Source organism: Rhinoraja longicauda, chromosome 11, assembly GCF_053455715.1.
Source record: "Rhinoraja longicauda isolate Sanriku21f chromosome 11, sRhiLon1.1, whole genome shotgun sequence".
Classification (NCBI taxonomy): Eukaryota; Metazoa; Chordata; class Chondrichthyes; order Rajiformes; family Arhynchobatidae; genus Rhinoraja; species Rhinoraja longicauda.
In genome coordinates, this window is record NC_135963.1 from 47269732 (window position 1) to 47291815 (window position 22084).

At 42.4% G+C, this 22084-nt stretch overlaps 1 protein-coding gene across 1 annotated transcript in view; it reads right to left on the bottom strand.

Annotated features, from left to right (window-relative positions):
• Positions 1 to 17404: 17404 nt before the first annotated feature.
• Positions 17405 to 22084, bottom strand: part of LOC144598135 (laminin subunit gamma-1-like) — a 66602-nt gene continuing 61922 nt past the window's right edge. The window contains exons 22-23 of the mRNA XM_078408027.1: positions 21483 to 21582; positions 17405 to 19456 (exon numbers count right to left, since the gene is read on the bottom strand). Of these exons, the coding sequence (XP_078264153.1) occupies positions 19203 to 19456; positions 21483 to 21582 (354 nt within the window). The 3' untranslated portion in view covers positions 17405 to 19202. The remainder of the gene's footprint in view (positions 19457 to 21482; positions 21583 to 22084) is intronic.

The window sequence follows — 22084 nt, forward strand, 5'->3', positions numbered from 1 at the left end:
ACTCTATCTGGCTCGGAGTGAACAGATCAGAAAAATTAGCAAGACTGACATCGAAATGTCTGATTTTCTAAAAAAAGACCTTGACTTTGGGGTGGAGGAGATGGGCCCCCATGTGGAGGATGGGAACACTCAATCTGTGCCCAAAAAGAAAAGACTAAGGCTCAATAATGAACTTCATTGTGGTATTCCTTCCATAATCTAAGTGGTGATAATTGTATAATATTCAATTCCAACTTGGACAACTCCCCAGCAAACAAGGAAGTTGTACTTACATGCAGCAAAACCGGGACAATATGTAGGCAAGGGCTAATCGTGGGCGGCACGGTGGCGCAGCGATAGAGTTGCTGCCTTACAGCGAATGCAGCGCCGGAGACTCAGGTTCGATCCTGACTACGGGCGCCGTCTGTATGGTGTTTGTACGTTCTCCCCGTGATCTGCGTGGGTTTTCTCCGAGATCTTCGGTTTCCTCCCACACTCCAAAGACGTACAGGTTTGTAGGTTAATTGACTGGGTAAATGTAAAAATTGTCCCTAGTGTGTGTAGGATAGTGTTAATGTGCGGGGATCGCTGGGCGGCACGGACTCGGTGGGCCCGAAGGGCCTGTTTCCGCGCTGTATCTCTAAATCTAAAATCGGCGGCAAATAGCATTTGCACCATAAACATGCCAGTATTGACCATCCCCAAGAGACCAGATATCTACCCTTGACATGCAACGACAATACCAATACCAACTCCCCCATCATTAACATCACTGACCAGAAACAATGACTTCAAGCAGAGGTTCTAGGTTTGGGTACACAATTATTGTGAAACTCATTTCTCATGATGCACCCAAGCCTTTGTTACCATCTACAAAGCACAGTCAGAAGTGTGACTGAATGCACTGTACTTGCCCAGAACAAAGCAACCTCTTGGTTGCTGCCCCATCCTCCAGTGACTAGTGTGTACCACCCGCAAAATCCAAAATCCACTGAACTTACTCACCTAGGCTATTCCAAAAGCCCTGACCTCTACTGCCAAGCAGCACAGGGAACAGGGGTACAGGAACACCACCGTATGATGTTCTGTGTCTCAAATAGAAACATAGAAGATAGGTGCAGGAGTGGGCCATTCAGCCCTTCGAGCCTGCATCCCCATTCATTATGATCATGGCTGATCATCCAAAATCAGTACCTCTTTCCTGCTTTCTCCCCATATCTCTCAATTCCATTAGCCCTAAGAGCCATATTTAACTCTCTCTTGAAAACATCCAGTGAATTGGCCTCCACTGCCTTCTGTGGCAGAGAATTCCACCGATTCACAACTCTCTGGGTGAAAACGTTTTTCCGCATCTCAGTCTTAAATGGCCCATCCCTTATTCTTATACTGTGACCCCTGGTTCTGGACCCCCCCCAAAATCGGGACCATTTTTCCTGCCTCTAATGTGTCCAATCCCTTAAAAATCTTATGTTTCTATAAGATCCCCTCTCATCCTTCTAAGTTCCAGTGAATATAAGCCCAGTCGACCCATTCTTTCATCATATGTCAGTCCCACCATCCCAGGAATTAACCTGGTGAACCTATGCTGCACTCCATCAATAACAAGAATGTCCTTCCTCAAATTAGGAGACCAAAACAATTGCACACAATACGCCAGGTGTGGTCTCACCAGGGCCCTGTACAACTGCAGTAGGACCTCTTTGCTCCAATACTCAAATCCTCTCGCTATGAAGTAGCAATGAGATAAATAAAGAAATATAGGTGGAATATTGATCTAATCATTGTTGCACTGTTTTCAATAGAGTCTCTGCTCTGTAAAATCCAACCAAACTGATAATTGGAAATTGATATGAAGGTAAACGCCTGGCTAGATTGAGTGTTGAAACTTTGATATAGAAACCAAAGCTATGCCATTCTTACTACTGAGTGAAATTCTATCTGGAACCAATCTGGCATTTGTATTGATGGAGATGATAATTAAAAATACAACGTTAATTTAAAAATAAAAAGTGAATGATCATGCAGCAATATGTCCAAATGGAATGCATTCAAGAATGCCGACAAGTTCATACGACATTTCTGGGAATGTGCTGCACAGAAAATAGCTGGTTTGATCAGATGCCTTTCATTGCTAAGCAGATGGGAAAGAATAACAGATGGAAAAGGAATAGAAGATGAAGCTTCCTGTGGACATATTTACGAGATTGAAATTGGATTAGCAAGGATGAATGATGGACACAATAAATGCATGAATGCATATTAATTTTAATAAAGCAGGAATTGGAAATGATCAATTACTATCAATGAGTAACAATTAAAGTAAACATTGTTATTGATGAAACTTTTGAACACTAGAATACAAATATCGGAATTTCTGGTCCTAATGTCTATCAGACTATTATAACCAGCACACACTGGGTGTACAGTTTACAGCTTAGTGTTGGTCATTTTCTGCAAGAGTTGGTCGTGTGTACAAGGGAAATGGAGGTGATTAAAACTCCCAGGATCAGAATTGCGTCTTCTCAGGAGCAAAGAGTCCACAAGCTGTTTGCCTTCACAAATGTGTTTAAGCCACCACTGGTGCAGCTGGTGTTATTACAGACACTTAACTCGGCCGGCCGAGGCTGAAGATTATGTGGTGGAGATTGGGACACCACTTTTTTCATTTGGCAGTGTTTGCCCTGAACCAAAGTCATCAGTTTAGCTCAGCCTTGTTTGACCCTCAGACCGCAATTCCCAGACTCCCAAATACACTTCCACAAAGACACATTGATTTGTTTCTGGAATTATATACTTAAGGTGATTTTGTTGCATATCAGCGGCAAGGATTGATTAAATTTTAATTTAGCAACACATTTTCCTTATCTTACATCCTTCCTTTCTACATAACACCAAAGGTTGGTAGATTGAGCCTCCCTCAAAATGGTGGATGTAGGAGAGATCCATAGAAATTTCAAAAGATATATCTCAAGATTCATGCTATCAACCTGCCAACAACAGAGCAGAGTTTGCATGATTTCTGGCAGTCCCACGAGTACACTGCTTGAATTATGGGACTCATTTAGGTTTCCTTCAATGTAAAAAAGTTCAAAGAGTTTGAATGGGTTCTATTCATCAACATCTGGTATGAATGGGACTATTTGTACCATATCATCAGAAATATGCTAAGTGTTTTAGGAATGAGCACCAGTGCCATATTTTAAGCAACATATCTACACTGATGAATGGAATTCTCTGTAAACACGTATATATATATTTTTTGTGAAGTGGTTCATAATTTATTTTGAAATCGAGGGACTACGGCAGCAATCAAATATAATACACAGACCAGCATAAAGATAGCACTGAGATAGTACGAAAAATATTAGTGTGCTATTGTATTATCTTGTAAAATTCTTCAAAATGACAATGAAATATAATTATCAGGTATAGGAATATATATTAGCAGGATCATTACCACCACAGATAAACACAATAGACAATAGACAATAGGTGCAGGAGTAGGCCATTCGGCCCTTTGAGCCAGCACCGCCATTCAATGTGATCATGGCTGATCATTCACAATCAGTACCCCGTTCCTGCCTTCTCCCTATACCCCCTGACTCCGCTATCTTTACGAGCTCTATCTAGCTCTCTCTTGAAAGCATCCAGGGAATTGGTCTCCACTGCCTTCTGAGGCAGTGAATTCCACAGATTTACAATTCTCTGACTGAAAAGGTTTTCCATCATCTCCATTCTAAATGGCCTACCCCTTATTCTTAAACTATGGCCCCTGGTTCTGAACTCCCCCAATATTGGGAACATGTTTCCTGCCTCTAATGTGTCCAATCCTTTAATAATCATATGTTTCAATAAGATCCCCTCTCATCCTTCTAAATTCCAGTGTACACAAGCCTAGTCGCTCCAGTCTTTCAACATACAACAGTCCTGCCATTCCGGGAATTAACCTAGTAAACCTACGCTGCACGCCCCCAATAGCAAGAATATCCTTCCTCAAATTTGGAGACCAAATCTGCACACAGTACTCCAGGTGCAGTCTCACTAGGGTCCTGTACAATTGCAGAAGGACCTCTTTGCTTCTATACTCAACTCCTCTTGTTATGAAGGCCAACATTCCATTGGCTTTCTTCACTGCCTGCTGTACCTGCATGCTTCCTTTCAGTGGCGGATGCACTAGGACACCCAGATCTCGTTGTACGTTCCCTTTTCCTAACTTGACACCATTCAGATAATAATCTGCCTTCCTATTCTTACCACCAAAGTGGATAACCTCACATAACTCAGCGGGAAAGGCAGCATCTCTGGAGAGAAGGAATGGGTGATGTTTCAGGTCGAGACCCTTCTTCAGACTGAGAGTCAGGGGAAAGGGAAACGAGAGATATAGATGTTGATGTGGAGAGATGTAGAACAAATGATTGAAATATATTCAAAAAGTAACAATGATAACAGAAACATGCCATTGTTAACTGTTTGCTTTATCATCGTTACAATTTTGCACCTTTCATTCATTTATTCAATATCTCTCTACATCACCGTCTATATCTCTCGTTTCCCTTTCTCCTGACTTCAGTCTGAAGAAGTGTCTTGACTCGAAACCTCACTCATTCCTTCTCTCCAGAGATGCTATCTGTCCAGCTGAGTTACTCCAGCATTTTATGTCTATCTTCGGTTTAAACCAGCATCTGCAGTTCCTTCTACTCTTTACCACCACAGATGTGAATGACTGTGTCATTCAACCTCCTCCTACATGTACACATTATTTATTCCATTTTCTGACAGTGGACCACCATGAGTAAGGAGCTAAAGATGAAATTAAAGTACATATGAAATAGTAGGGAAAAAAACTGCAGATGCTGGTTTAAATTGAAGGTAGACACAAAATGCTGGAGTAACTCAGCAGGTTAGGCAGCATCTCTGGAGAGAAGGAATGGGTGACGTTTCGGGTCGAGACCCTTCTTCAGACTTATGTCAGGGGAGGGGGCGGGACAAAGATAGGATGTAGTTGGAGACAGGAAGACTAGTGGGAGAACTGGGAAGGGGGAGGGGATAGAGAGGGAAAGCAGGGACTATCTGAAGTTAGAGAAGTCAATGTTCATACCGCTGGGGTGTAAATTACCCAAGCGAAATATGAGGTGCTGTTCCTCCAATTTGTGCTGGGCCTCACTCTGACAATGGAGGAGCCCAGGACAGAAAGGTCAGGAGACTGGGAGTGGGGTGTTCATACCGCTGGGGTGTAAACTACCCAAGCGAATATTCATACAGCTGAGGTGTAAACGACCTAAGCTCAATGAACTAGACAGTTACTGCCTCAGGGCAAAATGAACACAGCATCTACCAAATAATCTGACTAAGTGCCATATTTCTTTCTCAAGAGGGAAAACTGACCAGAGAAAATTATAGTTTGGATAAATAGGTTCATTGTTCAGTGTTAATTGCTCTTGTTCCGTAGGTTAGAGGAGGAATCCAAAGGAAGCTGATTGGGGCAATAATAAATTAGATTAATATAGGATTGGTGTAAATGTGTGGCTGATTGTTGATGCACACTAGTGCCCTTGGGTTTATTTCTGTGCTGCACGGTTCTAGGAACAGCAATACAAAATCAAAATATTACAAATGCTGCAAATCTGAAAGTAAAACAGAAATACGAAGAAATCGCAAATAAAGCTCATCAACGTCTTAACTTCCTCATAAGTTTGAGATTTGGCATGTCGGTGGGTACTTCTACAGGGGTGTACTTCAGAGAGTACACTGAACGGCTGCATCTGGCCTGGTTCAGTAACTTGAACGGTCAAGATCGAAGGAGGCTGCAGAAAGTGGTGAACATTACTCAGTCCATTATGGGAACTACCTTTCCCCATCATCGAAGGGATCTATAGGAAGCGCTGCCTCAAGAAGGCAGCTAATACCCACATGACCCTGGCCACACTCTCATCTCGTTGCTACAATCAGGAAGGTTCAAGAACGACTTCTTACCATTTACCATCAGGATTTTGAACCACACTGCACAACCCTCCCTGAGCACCAAACCTCTACGGACCATGTACAGGTCGCACTACATACTTTAGTTTGCACTATTACGGGCTGGTTATTATTCTGGTTATAGTATTACTGATCATTTATCGTATCTTTATTTGTTGAGTTGTTACTTTTAAATGCCTGCTAAGCTGCAGCGAGTAATAATTTAATCGTTCTGTTCCCGGTTCATATGACAATTAAACATTGTGCCATATGCTAGTGAGGGCAGGATTAGAGGATAGGTAGAGGAGCTGGCGTGGGGATTCAGGTTTTTGGATCATTGGGATCTCTACTGGAGTAGAAGCGATCTATACAAATGCTGTGGAACAGATCTCGGAGTACAGATGCATAGTTCCCTGAAAGTGACTTTTCAGGAGGACAAGGTAGTGAAGAATGTGTTTGGCACACTGGCCTTCATTGGAAAGGGTAGCCAGTACAAAAGACAGGACATCACGATACAGCTGTACAAGTCATTGGTGAGACCATTCCTGGAATACTGTGTGCATTTCTGGTTGCCCATCCAAAAGGAGGATGTGATTAAGTTGAACAAGATGCTGAAGAGATTGACCAGGATGTTACCGGGACTTGTCAACTTGTTAAAGGGAGAGGCTAGATAGGATGGGGCATTTTTCTTTGGACTGCAAGAGGCTGTGGGTTGAACTGATTAAGGTATGCAGAATCATGAAGGCCATGATAAAGTGAACGCTCACAGTCTTTTTTCCCAGGGTGAAGAATTGCAAAACAGAGGGTTAAGGTGAGAGGAGAGATTTAAGAGGGATCTCAGGAGCAACACTTTCACTCGGAGGGTAGTATCTGAAAAGAGCTGCTGAAGTATGCTTTAGAAGTGGATACTTTCTAAAGATATTTGGACAGATGTATGGATGGGAAGGTTATTGAGGGATTATGGGCTAATTGCAGGCGAATGGGACTAGCTCAGGATGTCAAATTGATTGGCATTAACAAGTTGGGTCAAAGGGTCTGTTTCCTTACCTGATACACAAAGATACAGGAAAATAATAAGATACAATGACAGAAAATTAGTAATCCAGGCAGTTTGTTGGGGAATGGGGGAGGGGAGCCCCAGGCCATTGTAAACCCAGAAATAATAAACATTAGCAATTGATACTTGTCAGACATGAAATTATTTTTGAAAAGTGAGGTTTGGTGCCATTGAAATTCATTTGGATAAGCATGTTATGACAATATCGGCAGGACAGTGGTGCTGTGTTAGAGTTGCTGCCTTACAGCGCCAGAGACCACAGGTACTTGTCTGTACGGAGTTTGTACATACTCCCATGACCTGTGTGGGTTTTCCCTAGAGGTTCCAGTTTCCTCCCACACTCCAAAGACAAACAGGTTTGTAAGTTAATTGGCTTGGTAAAATTGTAAATTGTCCCTAGTGTGTGTAAAGTAGTGTTAATGTGCCCCATCTGCGCAAGTCCCAGCTGCCCATATTTGGCTGATATCCTTCTAAACCTTTCCTATCCAAGTACCTGTCCAAATATATTTTAAATGTTGTAAGATTACCTGCTCAACTCCCAGCTCGATCCATATACCCCATCTGTATGAAAACGTTTCCCCTCAGATTCCTATTAAATCTTTGCTCTCTCACCTTAAACCTATGTCCTCTGGTTCTTGACTCCCCTACTCTGGGTAATAGAATGTACATTCACCCTATCTACTCCCCTCATGATTTTCCCTCAGTGAGTTTTAGAACTTAGAAAGGTCCACCACAGCAAAGGATGCTTCAGTGCACTTTGTGAAGAATGTTTTATGAAGAAGAAGCAAGTTTAACTGATCCTCTGGATCCTTTGAGATCCGAGCTAAAAGCAAAAGAAAGACAGACAGAGAGGCAAAGAGAATAAAACAACCAGATTAAAGACATTATGAACACCGTCTAAACTGTTACAAAAAGAAAATTTGCAACAGCAATAACGTGAAGTAATGCATGTAGTGGTCTATATATAAACATTCCATTTAGAAGTTACATAAAGGATTGGAAAAGGCACCAATATTGATGGGGATAGACACAAAATGCTGGAGTAATTCAGCGGGTCAGGCAGAATCTCTGGAGAGAAGGAATGGGTGACGTTTCGGGTCGAGACCCTTCTTCAGACTGATGGGGAGATGGAGAGAGTGCAGCCAGATGTGAACGTGACTGGTGAACTTGCAAGACTGGAAATCCACATGTTTTGCTGAACTTCAGAACAGATAGTCAATGTCTTTTTTTTTAAGCAGATTTCCATCTACTTGACCGGCAGACAAAATGACGGATCATTCAGAGAGAACGGGTCAGGAAAATGAAGGATGCGGTAGGAAGTTCAGAAATTCTGGCAGAGTGGAGAGAGGCTATCCAGGCAGGTGTGGAGAGGGCTGAGGAGGAAGTGATATATGCGAACATAGCAGGAAGAGGCAGGGCCATCAGAGTGCTGGGGAGTGGTCATGGAGAAGAGAGCACAATTGGCACAAATGGGGAGATGATTTGGGGCAACCGTGCTTGTTCCACCTGGACCACGAGGATTTCTCTGTCCGCTCCCTTCCTTTCATTGTTGGGACTCCTACACAGCAGCAGCAAAGTTAAAACTAGTCTCCAATGACATTGCAGAAGCCATTTTAAATAAGTTAGTGGAAGGACATGCTGCTTTCACAATGCCTGCCTTTATATAAAGGTTCTTGACCATCCTTATTCAACTTTACATATTTAAGCCTTGGTAATAAGCCTCAGTAGCGTAAATTCAATTTTGAACTTCAAGTTCAATTCCTGATGGTTTACCTAATTATGCTCGAATGAATGACGCACACTGATATACTGTATAGAACTTATTAGAAGTTAAGCAAGATTACAAATTGATGTCTCACTTGAATAGACGTATTAAGCTGTCACAGATCTTGATTTTGGATACCAAATTAACAAAGGGAATTTGCACTTAGTGAAGAGTCAGCAATAAACAGGATAATCTGTCCTATTCACAGCTGCTGACACATGGTGCAGCTGAAAATGTTGACCTTTTAATTTTACATGTTCTTAAATTTGCTGACCATGAACTTCAAAATGCTATTACATGTTCAAACCAAAGAACATTCGAAGGGCTTTTAGTCTTGAGGTTTACCTTTGAACTTGACAAATAGTTGCCCATAGATTCTGTCTCTCTTTTGTCGCATACAGTCCTGAATGTTGCACGTTCTTAATAAAGTTTGTCTTGTGGTGCCGGACAAAGAGTAACATTGCATCACAGTTAACATTATGAAGCCTGTTTGAGGAATTGCATGATCTCAAAAGCTTGAGCATTCTTGCTACTAATACATGTTTTGCAAGAATTAATTTGAGTGGATCTACATAAAGCTTCAAATACAATGAGATGCATTTATACTATAAATTTTGAAACAAAATGTGTAAGGAGAATAGCAACCCACAAACTCTGTCATTGGAAATGTAACAGGCAGGAATGTATATGATTCAGAACAGGAGATCTGATGAAGAAGATTAATTCTAACCTAAACCGTAGGATTGAGTTTAGTGCTGTCGTACTGATTCCTGCCTTAGACATGGGGGGGGGGGGGGGATGAGGGAGTGGGGGGGGGGGGGGGGGGGAGGTATTTATTTTAATTTATTTATTAATTTTATTTATTTAGTTTATTTGTCATTCCACTCCTTACAGATCATGCAACGAATGGGACTAAACAGAGTGCATCCGGGGGCCATAGTGCAATACAAATGCAAAACATATAGACAGGGGATGACAGTGCAGTGCAATACGATACAGTACAATACAATTAGACAGTGCCATACAATACAATACATATAGACAGGGGATGATGGCTGATCTGGCACTCTGGTGTCAGCACAATAGCCTCCTCTTGAATATCACTAAAACGAAGGAGTTGATTGTGGACATTAGAAGGGCTAAACATCCAAGGACGTACACGCCACTGGAGATAAATGGGTCTACTGTGGATAGGGTGAGCAGTTTTAAATACTTGGGAGTCCACATCACAGAGGTTCTGACATGGGCAACGCACATTGCCGCACTGGTGGGTAAGGCAAAGCAGCGCATTTACCACCTTAGACAGCTGAGGAAATTCAGAGTGTCTCTGAGGATCCTTCATTGCTTCTACTCTGGGGCTGTAGAGAGCATCCTGTCCGGCAACATTACAGTCTGGTTTGGGAACAGCTCTGCCCAGGACAGGATGGCCCTGCAGAGAGTAGTGCGTTCGGCAGAACGCACCATGGGAACTACACTCGTCCCCCTGCAGGACCTATACATTAGGAGGTGCAGATCCAGAGCAAGCAAGATTATGAGGGACCCCTGCCACCCCAGTAACGGACTGTTCCAGATGCTACGGTCAGGCAAACGCCTCCGCTGTCACGCTGTGAAAACGGAGAGGATGAGACGGAGTTTCTTCCCACAGGCCATCAGGACTGTCAACCTTTATAACTCCAGAGACTAAATTTTTGTCTACACTATAGTAACTTATTAACTTTATTTATATGCTGTAACTGTAATTCTTTTTTGTGCACAATCCGCAGGCATTGCCACTTTCATTTCACTGCACATCGTGTATGTGTATGTGACAAATAAACTTGACTTGACTTGACTTGAAGCATGTAAACGGTAGGGGGGAGGAAGGGTAGCAAGGGGGGAGAGGTGGTGAATGGGGGGAGGGCAAAGAGGGGGGGTGCATCTCAAGCTCTTGGTAACCCTTTCCTTCTTTATGCTCCCCTTCGGTGCAGAGAAATTTTAATTTCACCCCTTTTTGCAGGGATATGTTAAACACATGATTAAATTCTTCCTTAACATGTTCCTGTAGGCCGGGGCAGTGGGCGGCAGAGAGAGGAGTTCGTGGACCTCACTCTACATGCACTCGCTTGTTCCCTTTTTCCAATTACGTCAAGTTCACAAACCCAAGCTTTTGGAATCGATGGGCTTTAAGGCACTCCCTGAGTTGACTCAAGTTCACCTCCTCTTTGATTTTGTTTCAATAGAAAAAAAAGTACAGATAACATTTGTTAATAATTTACAATAGATTGAAAGCAATTAAAAAATTTAAAGTAACTGAACTAACATTCTGACGTCAACCCTGGTGCTGAGGCTCCGCAGGGAAGGGTGACGTCAGGCAGAGCCGTAGTGAGAGGTGACTTTATAGTCAGTGGTGCCGACAGGAGATTCTGTGACAGTAGCTGAGACTCCAGGGAAGTGCGCTGGCCTCCCCTGGTGCCAGGGCCCCATGACATCTCAGAGCGGCTGCACGACATCCTCAAGGGGGAGGTGGAGCAGCCGGATATTGTTGTGCATGTTGGCACAAACGGTAGAGGTAGGAAGAGGAAGGAGGTTCTGCAACATGAGTGTAGTTGGTGGTGGTGGCGCAGCGGTAGAGTTGCAGCCTTACAGCGCTTGCAGCGCCGGAGACCCAAGTTCGATTACGATTACAGCTGCCGTCTGTACGGAGTTTGTACGTTCTCCCTGTGACCGTGTGGGTTTTCTCCGAGATCTTCGGTTTCCTCTCACACTCCAAAGACGTACAGGTTTGTAGGTTAATTGGCTTGTTACAAGTGTAAATTGTCCCTAGTGTGTGTAGGATGGCGTTAATGTGCGGGGATCGTTGGTCTGTACGGAATCGATGGGCCGGAAGGCCTGTTTCCGCGCTGTATCTCTAAACTAAACTAAACTAAACTATCTGTGTCTATCTTTGGTTGTATAGCAGGGTCAGGTGAGTCAGGGGTGAGCCATGTTTCCATGAAACAAATAACACTGCAGTCCTGATCTCCCTTTGAAACAGCAGCCTTGCTCTGAGCTCTTCAAGTTTGGTCTCAAGTAATTGAACGTTAGCTAGAAGTATGCAGGGGAGGGGTGAGACAACATTCCTTTCACTTCAGCCACACCTGGAGCCCTCCCACCTCCTACAGTATGGAACCGTATGCAGCACAGCACAGTATTCACACCATGCAATTCTGGTCATGACATTACGAGAGAGGGTAAAGAGTAAACATATGAGGAATTGTCAGGAAATTGTTAGATAGTCTATGGTTGGAACTGAAGGGGCTGAGGGAAGATTTGGTGGAGATGGGGCACAGATAGAATAAAGCAGCAGGGTTTGGTAGCCTCAAGGACATTTCCAAGTTTGTGTCCACCATTTATCCACATGCAAAGTAATGATCACGATCTTTACAGGGACCACGATTTTCAGATGCATTGACAAAATTTAACACAAAAAAGAATTAAAGTTATTTTTTGGATGGAGAAGAGGTGAATGGAGACTAAAGAGAAAACAACGTCGGTTAAACATACTCCAAATTTCACTGCAGCTAAATCTTGTACCTCTGAGCAAAAACTCCAGGTATTTTGCTTCAACAGAAAGTTTAGCATCTCACAGCTAAAGTAATATGTCATCTTAGGTACAGGTGAGAAATTGGAGGGTGGGGGTCCCTTTTGACAAGGGGGTTTGCCTTTTTGTTGAGGAAGGATTTAAAAACATTGCGACAAGAATAATATTCTTGAGGGATTGTCCAGTGATTGTCCGCACAATTTGGATGCAAGGAGTTGATCACTTTGATGGGAATGCATTATAGACCCCCAGTAGTCGAGTATTCATGGAAGATTTTAGCTTAGTTAATATTGATCAGATCACCCACAGAGCAAAGGGCTTGGACAAGGAAACATTTGTTAAATACGCCCAAGAAAGCTTTCTTCATCAATATCTAGGGAGAGAGTACTGCACCAGACCTTGTCACAGGGAACTATATAAGGCAAGTGACTGAAATATCAGTGAGGGAGCACTTTGGGACCAGTAAACATTATTCCGTTGGTTTTCACATAGTTATGGCGAAAGATGGGACTGGTCCACAAGTTAAAATCCTTAATGGGACAAGGCCAATTTTTGAGGAATTAGGCAGGAACTTTCAGAGGGTGACAGGATGAGACTGCTTGCAAGTAAAGGAGCATCTGGCAAGTGTGAGTCCTTTAAAATTTAGATAACAAGAGGTCAGGGCTAGTATGTTTGTTAGGATGAAAGTCAAGTCTGGCAAGTTTAGGGAAACGTGGTTGACGAGAGATATTGAGGGTCTGTATCAGCTATCTAAGCTGTATTGCTACACGATTTTAATAATTAGTGTTGCACAAGTTTAACCTCAGGTTACAACATTGGTACTTAACATTTGTCCCCCGAGAACAAAAATAATCTATCTTAAATGAATATTAAACGTGCAGATCAGACAGTGTCCTTGGCAAGGCAAACAGAATTAAATGTTAGGTCTGATGATCTTTCATAAGAAACATTGGCTCAGATTTTGGTGGCAAAGGCCAGCAAACAGCATTTCCACACATGAGAAGTCCGAAACATATTTGGCACATGTTAATAGGGGACATTTTTCTGTGTTGTGTGGCTGGATTCCATGTTTCCAAATGCAGAGATCCATCTTGCAGTGATTCAACAATGTTTATGGTGAGGAAGTATTTCTTTGATTCTGTACCAAGTACAGCCTGATTCAGGATTACGAAACCTTACGAGAATCGCAGGGCAGGCGGGAGGGAGGGAGGGAGGGAGGGAGGGAGGGAGGGAGGGAGGGAGGGAGGCAGTTTTATTGTTATTTTTAGAATGTACTCGTTTTCTATCCTCAGTAATTTAATGAATTTTCTAAGTATTTAATTTTATTCGTTATTTTTAATTAAGCTTAATATTTTTTAAATACTTTTCATTTCATTGTGGATATTATTTCACATGTTTTAAAACATCCAAGAGCTCCAGGCACACTTAAAAACACAGATCCCTCTCACAGCCGCCAAAGTTATTGATGGAACCAAACCAATGCTGTGAGGACTGTCCTGGGCATGGGGTTTCATCAGTGTCTCCTTGCGTTGCTGCCACTAGACTGCACCACAGGAACCCAGGAGGCTACAAGCCAGCAAAATTGACCCCCCACATATGTGGTGCAAGCAGAGGGTAGGCCAATGCCAGCAATATCTGGCCCACCAACCTTTCTATGCACTGATGTTGTCCAATCTGCAAGTAGTTGGTGTTTCTATGTCAGATTTCAACATCCTCAATATTTACAGCTTTTGGTCACCTGATATGGATGAGAACCAGTCACCAGGTTTTGTATAAATGAATAAGAATGAACTGCACATGTTGGTTTAAATCGAAGATAGACACAAAATGCTGGAGTAACTCAGCGGGTCAGGCAGCATCTCTGGAGAGAAGGAATGGGTGACATTTCGGGTTGAGTCCGAAGAAGGGTCTCGACCCCGAAACATCACCCATTCCTTCTCTCCAGAGCTGCTGCCTGTCCCGCTGAGTTACTCCAGCATTTCTATCTTTGTATAAATGAAGCTGGTTAAGATTTTGCTTTGCCTACTAACGATGTGCTTTACTTTTACCTGATAACACATTGTGCACATATACCCAAAATAAAGACAATTAAGCACAACCATTGCCAGGGAGATATTGGCAATAAAGAAGCAGACTTACATCAAAATTAATTACATTAATACAAAGCGATCAACGTAATTTATGTCTCTCTAGCAATCATACCCTCTGCTCAACAGCAGCATCAGCTCTGGGTTAAGAATGCTTCCAATTTGTCCTTACCTGATGTGGTAGGTGGCCTAGTTCCAGCCAAATCTCCACAGAGATAGTTAGATTCTTGATTAGTACGGGTGTCAGGGGTTATGGGGAGAAGGCAGGAGAATAGAGGGAGAGATAGATCAGCCATGATTGAATGGCAGAGTAGACTTGATGGGCCGAATGGCCTAATTCTGCTCCGAACACCTATGAACATGTTTGATGCTAGACATTTATGATCTCAGTGGCTCTGACAACCAGGCACCTTATGGCCCTTTTTCCAAGGTAAAGTTGTGCATTAACATTTTTACTTGTGATACTGCTCCCCAGCTCAGTCAGAAATTGCAAGGGGCAATGCAGCAGTCGAAACCTGCACTAACCTTTTCCACTCTGTTGAACAGATGTGTTAAAGGGTGAGGAAATATTATGCTAACTCAATCCATCAAAATGACAATTTGGAATTTAAACTGCAATGGCAACAGAAATAGGTATTGAAAAATCCCGCAAAACACATAAAAATGTCTAAGCCTGTAAATAACGTCTCTGATATTTTCAGTTTGAAGACTTTTGAACAGTTTATGCTGTTTCCTGAATCTCATTCACTTTTGCAAAAAAAAAGGCTCCATGCTCAAAGAAATGGACCATAAATAAATAGTTTATATTAAAATAAAAGTAATTTATCCAAAGAGTAATAAACTTTTCTTTAGAAAGGAGTCAAGACAACCATCATTATTTTTCATTCATCTGTCAGTTCATTGCTCTTGCAACCCTTTGAGAAGCTTTACTCACACTAATACACTGGCCTTGTGCTACTGTTTACGCCAGGTCTCCTGCCCAAGAACAGATTACTGGAGGAACCTGTGGAGGGAATGCGCAGATGACGTTTAGGTTGGGACTCTTCTTCAAACTTGCTTCATATTCCACAATCTGCAGTCACGCGTGTCTCCGGTACTCCTCCCTACATGACCGTTACTCATGCAGGTACTCTTGCCCGAATGCCGATTATTCACCCCAGAGCTCCTGCCCACAGAACCAGTACTCTGATGGGGCCGCTGCCAGGTGGCCCTTACCCACTCGTGCTCCAGCTCCAGTAGCCATTCTCACACCACAGCTCCTACCGAGGTTGGTCACATCAGCACTTTGTTGGTCACTCGTTGGTCACATCAGCACTTTTCCCCTGGTGGCCATTACGGATGCCAGTACTCCTGCCCTGGTGCCAATTATTCACACCTGTATTTTTTCCCAAGTGGACATTCCTCACATCAGTACTCCTGCCCATATGACCATTACTCCGCCAGTATTCATGCCTGTGGCCATTCCTCCTGCCAGTACTTCCTGACCAGGTGGCCATTACTCACATTATTACTCACGCTGGCACTCCTGACCAGGTGGCCATTACTCACATTATTACTCACGCTGGCACTCCTGACCAGGTGGCCATTACTCACATTATTACTCACGCTGGCACTCCTGACCAGGTGGCCATTACTCACATTATTACTCACGCTGGCACTCCTGCCCAGGTGGCCATTACTCTTGCCAGTGCTCCAAACGTCAGAGCGTTTGACGGCACTGGGCCTCTGGGAAGAATAATGAAAGGCAGAGATAGACCGGATGTGGAGAGGATGTTTCCATTGGTGGGAGAGTCTAGGACCAGAGGTCCCAGCCTCAGAATTAAAGGTTGCGCTTTTAGAACGGAGGTGAGGAGGAATATCTTTAGTCAGAGGGTAGTTAATCTGTGGAACTCATTGCCACAGAGGGCTGTGGAGGCCAAGTCAGTGGATATTTTTAAGGCAGAGATAGACAAATTCTTGATTAGAACGGGGTGTCAAGGAAGAAGACAGGAAAATGGGATTAGGAGGCAGAGATCCATTACTCGTGAACATATCTCTGCCCATGTGACCTTGTTAATGCCTTGTCCTGGACCGTAAATGACAAGCAGTAACAGAGGTACTGAAACCATGACAACCTGGTTGCTGACGCTGCAGGTTTGGATGTGACAGTTGTTCCCCGGTCACGTGGCACTGTCTGGTTACCGGTGAAGGTGGTCGTAGTTTGGAGGAGGAGCAGAATGGAGGTCCACTGGTGGGAAGTCCTTCAGTAAGAACTCCAGTGCGTGCTGGTGTGAGACAGCAGGCGTCACTGATTTTTAGGTCGGGAGATGCACACTGCTCTCTTGGGGAAGTTCACGGTCACGTTATAGGAGTAGAATTAGGCCTTTCGGCCCAGTCTACTCTGCCATTCAATCATGGCTGATCTCTGCCTCCTAGTCCCATTTTCCTGTCTTCTCCCCATAACCCTTGACACCCGTTCTAATCAAGAAGTTAAAAGAGCCCACAATACTGGTTCACAGTAGAAGGGTTAATTCTCCTCCCCATACCCCCGAGTTGCATTCTTGGTTGGTCCAGGGGGCTTCCATTTTGGGAGACACTGGCCCAGTTTCTAAAAGTTAAATGTCACATAAGCTAACTTAAATCGGTATTAAATATGGCTCAAATTAGCCTTTTCAGAATTCTTTACTTTAATAATTATAAGCTCATGAGACATAGGAGCAGAATTAGGTCATTCGGCCCATCGAGTCTACTCCGCCATTCGACCTTGGCTGATATATTTATCGCTCTCAACCCCATTCTCCTGCCTTCTACATGTAACCTTTGTCGCCCTTACTAACCAAGTTGTGTATTTATCCAATAAACCATTTGTGTCGCTCTTTAGCAATGTTTTACAATTGAAATCAAAATCTCTACTTATATTTGTAACAACTATTTTAAATATTTTTATTTGACTGGTAGAATAAACTTTACAGACAAAACATCGGAACAACAGTTATTTGCAAATGAATGACTTCAAATACTTTAAGGCAAAAGTGTCTTCAAAGCACAATTTTAATACTGAGACATTTAAATAAAGAATCCTAAAACTACATGCAGAAAAACACAATGTAGTCAGACTTCAGCAGTTCAAATATACCTTTTTTGGTTATAGTGTAGATGACCTATCCATGACAAAAAGGGAGAAAGTGCTATTTTACATTACATCTGAGCATCCTATGGAGTATTTAAAGGTCCATTTTGTAAGTGAAGAGAGAGCATCTTCAGGAGACAAGAGTAACATGCCATTTAGCATGGTGACTTCATTTACTTGGCTGTGCTGTGTTTAGGCAAAAGCCAAACAATTTTACTGAAACATCCCAGCACCAATTTGCCTCTGGTCCCTCCATTGTATTGGCTGTCCCTTTTACTCCCAACTAATGTTTGATTCAAATGACATTTTATTGCAGGCAACCAAATTCAGAATTTGAGCCCTGCGAAAGATGAATGAAATGGATGAAGAGTATCCAGCTCTTCAGAGGTATCATAATCCACAAGGGTTATATTTAAAAATCACGTAACAAAGTGAGAGTCTAAATAAATAAGAACAGGTACAAAAATGTCTAGTATTTCACTAGAATGGATCACATTATCCCTAAATTCGCTTGCCTGAAATGTTCAAGCAACTGATTGCAACAGGGAAAGCATGGTGCAAAATAAAACAGTCTTCCCGCATCATAGAACATGTCGATTGTGTCTAAGCAACAAATATATAAATATCCAGACTCATTCAGTAGTTTCTCCTTTTGCTGACACAGTCTTTGATTGTAAAACACTATGGGACATCCCAAGGACGTGACCAGTTATAAAACTGCAATATTTTTGTCAGCATCGCACTGTTTCAGTGGGGTGCAGTCTGAGAGGCAGAATGCATTAGTTTTCAATAATTCCGCATTCATTGAGTTTTCCAGAGTCGATTATCAAGCTGCTTAAATTAATTCACACATCTTTTGAGATCCAGAAATACTCTATAGCAATATTCAGGATTATCTCCAATGATAATTATCTCCTGTGGAAAGTTTGAGATTTGAGGCTGCTGTTGTGAAAGGTGACCATGCTGCCAAAAGCTTTCTGAATATTGTGTGTTCTGACGTAAGCTAATGGTGTTCAATGAAAAAGTTCAGGTTCAGTGATCAGGTTGTGGCATCCTTGAAGCGAGTACCCTATAAAAGGCGTTCATACAAATTTTATCTGGCACACTCCCTGTGAAAAGCTGAGCAGAAGGGACCTCAAATTACCATAGCATGCTGCGGTGGTTTCAGTCCTTTGTAAAATTTATGGCAGGTGAAAGAAATGAAGTGATGCACTACACGATGAAACTAATCGGCCATGATGTTCATTGCACAACTAAGCTCACATCCATTTTCTTTTTACCATAACGACCAATAGTGACAAACTGTTACGGTGATAAAGCTGTGACTGCGTGTGAAAGATAAACAACAATATTCTGCTCTGGTCATGGCCAATTTTTGAAAAATGATGAAACCAAGTCCTTAATTTTAGCCTAGAGATGGACCGGAGATTGGACAGGGTGGTAAGGGATAGATTGTTCGGGATAAGCACCAAAATTGCCATTGTAACTGTATGACAAGGACTAAGTGTTGCAATAATTATGATAATATTAGACCCAGATGTCATTTAATAAAATTGCACATGTTGTTTAGATGTTGTCAGTTTCTCTGGATGGTTGTGGTATTGTATGAAATGTAAGATTTTTCTGAAATTAGTAAATTTTCATAATTTAATGTTAGTGATGCAAGTTTTGGTAGGAACACCATGCAATTAGGGCCTTTCAACTGCTGCTGTGTTGAAGCATCCTGTGGGTAAAGTGTCTCTGATCAGCTCAAGATTTCTAATATCTCCACGGATGTCAACGATGTGGTGGTCAAAAGCTGCAATTGTTTTCTGCTGCAAAGCAGCAGCATCTGTCAATTGTTGAAAACTCGATTCCAGTTCATTAATCCATTGATTTTTGAAGATCTGAAGTGAAATCTCCACATTTTCTAACTTGGTAGTGTCAATCGTGGCTGGGTTATCTGTAAATGAAACACAATCATTGACTAAGCGATGCGTCCTTGGGAAAATCAGGACATTTTATGGAATTAATGGACAGATGTCACGAAATTAGAAACCATTTAGAGAGAAGGAAATACCAGTAAAGCCACGGATATTTGAGTTTCGTTGGGTTGTTGTCGTTTAAATTAATTAAATTATTGCATCGTATGGGAGGCGCATTCCCAATCTCGTTGTACCCCTGTACAATGACAATAAAGATATATTGTATTGTATTGTGTGGTATTGTAAAGAGTAAAAAGGCACTAGATCTGGTTCCCATACATTTATCTTAGAATATTAGTAAGTTCAGAAGAGCAGCACAGTGGCGCAGCGGTAGAGTTGCTGCCTTACAGTGCTTGCAGCACCAGAGACCCGGGTTCGATCCCGACTACGGGTGCTGTCTGTATGGAGTTTGTACCTTCTCCCCATGACCTACGTGGGTTTTCTCTGAGATCATCGGTTTCCTCCCACACTCCAAAGCCATACAGGTTTATAGGTTAATTGGCTTGGTACAAGTGTAAATTGCCCCTAGTGTGTGTAGGATAGAGTATAATGTGAGGTGCGGGCTCGGTGGGATGAAGGGCTTGTTTCTGCGCTGTATCTCTAAACTAAAAAAAGGGCTACTTGCGCAGAGTTTTATTCCATGCTTGACACATTTGCCTCAAACCCCAATGGATTTTGGTCTTTCTCATTTTTGGCTTATTGAAGATGCCCCACATACCGTGTGTTGCCTAACCATTGCAGTTTGGTCTTAGTGAGAAAATTCATGAATAAATCATTGCGTACATCAATTCGAAGCCTGAACAATGGGGTTAAAATGAAACTTTCCTACACAGCACTGTATTTAATAAGTGATTTAATATTCTTGAAATCCCTATTTCCCACACAGTTAAAAGTGGCAAACACTTCTCCAAAGGAGTCCTGTACAAAGGATATCAATGCAAGTTTCAGCATTAAGCTTGGGGGGACTTGCAACCAAATACAAGAGGATTTGAATTAATTTGATGAGCAAAATAATTTCAAATGTTAAGTATCAGATTTTGTTGAAACGAGGTCTTGTGGCTTTCTATTGCTTAAATTTGGAATTCAAATGCAGTAGAGAACCACGTGAGCAGGAATCACTAGTACACGTCAATAAACCAAAGAAATTAGGCTCTATGGTTTATTTCTAGAAATCGAATTGAGTAATTATGCAGAACCTTAGACATTGGCTAGCAAATACTGTTATATTGTGAAGAGTAAATACTGTATGTGCATCAAAGTGTATGTAAAATAATTGATAAGGTTGGCACCTGATCCACAATGCTATGCCTGATATGAAAGAATGAACGGACTGGTTTTCTTGTACAAGAGCCTTGTGGGTGATCTAATAAGAGCTAGTTACATTTATTAAATGTTTTGGTGGAGTAGACATTGCAAGAGTCTTTCCACTTCTGGGGAGGATCAGAACAAGAGATTCTGTGAGGTCTAGCTAAAAACGTGAGTAGTAGGAACCTCTTTACCCAGAGAGTGGGGAAAATTTGTGTTTCACAATGATTGGGAGGCAAAAGTACAGATATATTTTTTAAAAGGTTGAATTCGCACAAGCGGAAGAGGTTATTAATGTATTTTTGTATTTTGTTGCAGTTGTCCCCAGTTTTGGTATTGTTTATAAAAGGGACAGAGGAGGGAATTGGTTCAAGGTGGACTGGGGCCCAAATGGATTATAAATAGCGGCAGACATTGGTTGGAAGGACAAGGCTATTTCGGAGCTGTATTTTACTTTCGGAAAGTCTGAGGAATAGTTATTCTTCAATTCAGATACGTTGCCTCTCAGCCGCCTCAACCCAGCCCCTCTTCTCCAATTTGGCCGATACGACTACTTTAGTCCTTAGCTGCACACATGCTATTCTGCAGTGAGGTACTATTTCTATTACTTAAATTCTATATTTGATGAACATTTTTTGGTTGCAATTATTTGGAAAAATGCAAGTGCAGCTCACTTATAAACCTGTCATGCTTACTTACCCATAGAAAGCAGCATATCATTTATCAATTTCATTGTTTCAGTCACAGAATCCTTTGCATTTCCTGTGTTCACAGTTGCTGCATCTACAGTGCCTGCAATCTGAAGCAATGAACAAGTGATTAAACACAATGTTTCAAAATGAAAACACTTAACCGACTAGAAAAGCTCCAGCTTTTGATGCAAATATTTTATTCTAACCCAGGCAGTGGTGAAGACAGTGCTTTTAGTCTCAAACAAGGGGGAATCCAGAAAGGAAGTGATTTTCTCCCCCCCCCCCGTTAAGAACATAAGAAACAGCGCAGGAGTAAGCCACTGCCCCACCACTCCAGTCTGCCCCAGGCCTCAGCTTCTCTGCCAATTACTCATAGTCTTTAATTGCCCGATCTTTTAAAAGGGTAGGCCAGTGTGATTAGCTCAGTTAGGCAACTTGGTCGGCATGGGTGCGGTGGGATGGTTGGGTTGTTACCTAGTATTGGAGAATTCAATGTTCACACCGATGTTCAGCGAACAACCCAAACCCAACCACCCCTTCCGTGTGCACAAATACGTACCCATTTCCCCCACTATCCCGGCCCCCCTCTCCCCATCCTCCTCCACTCAT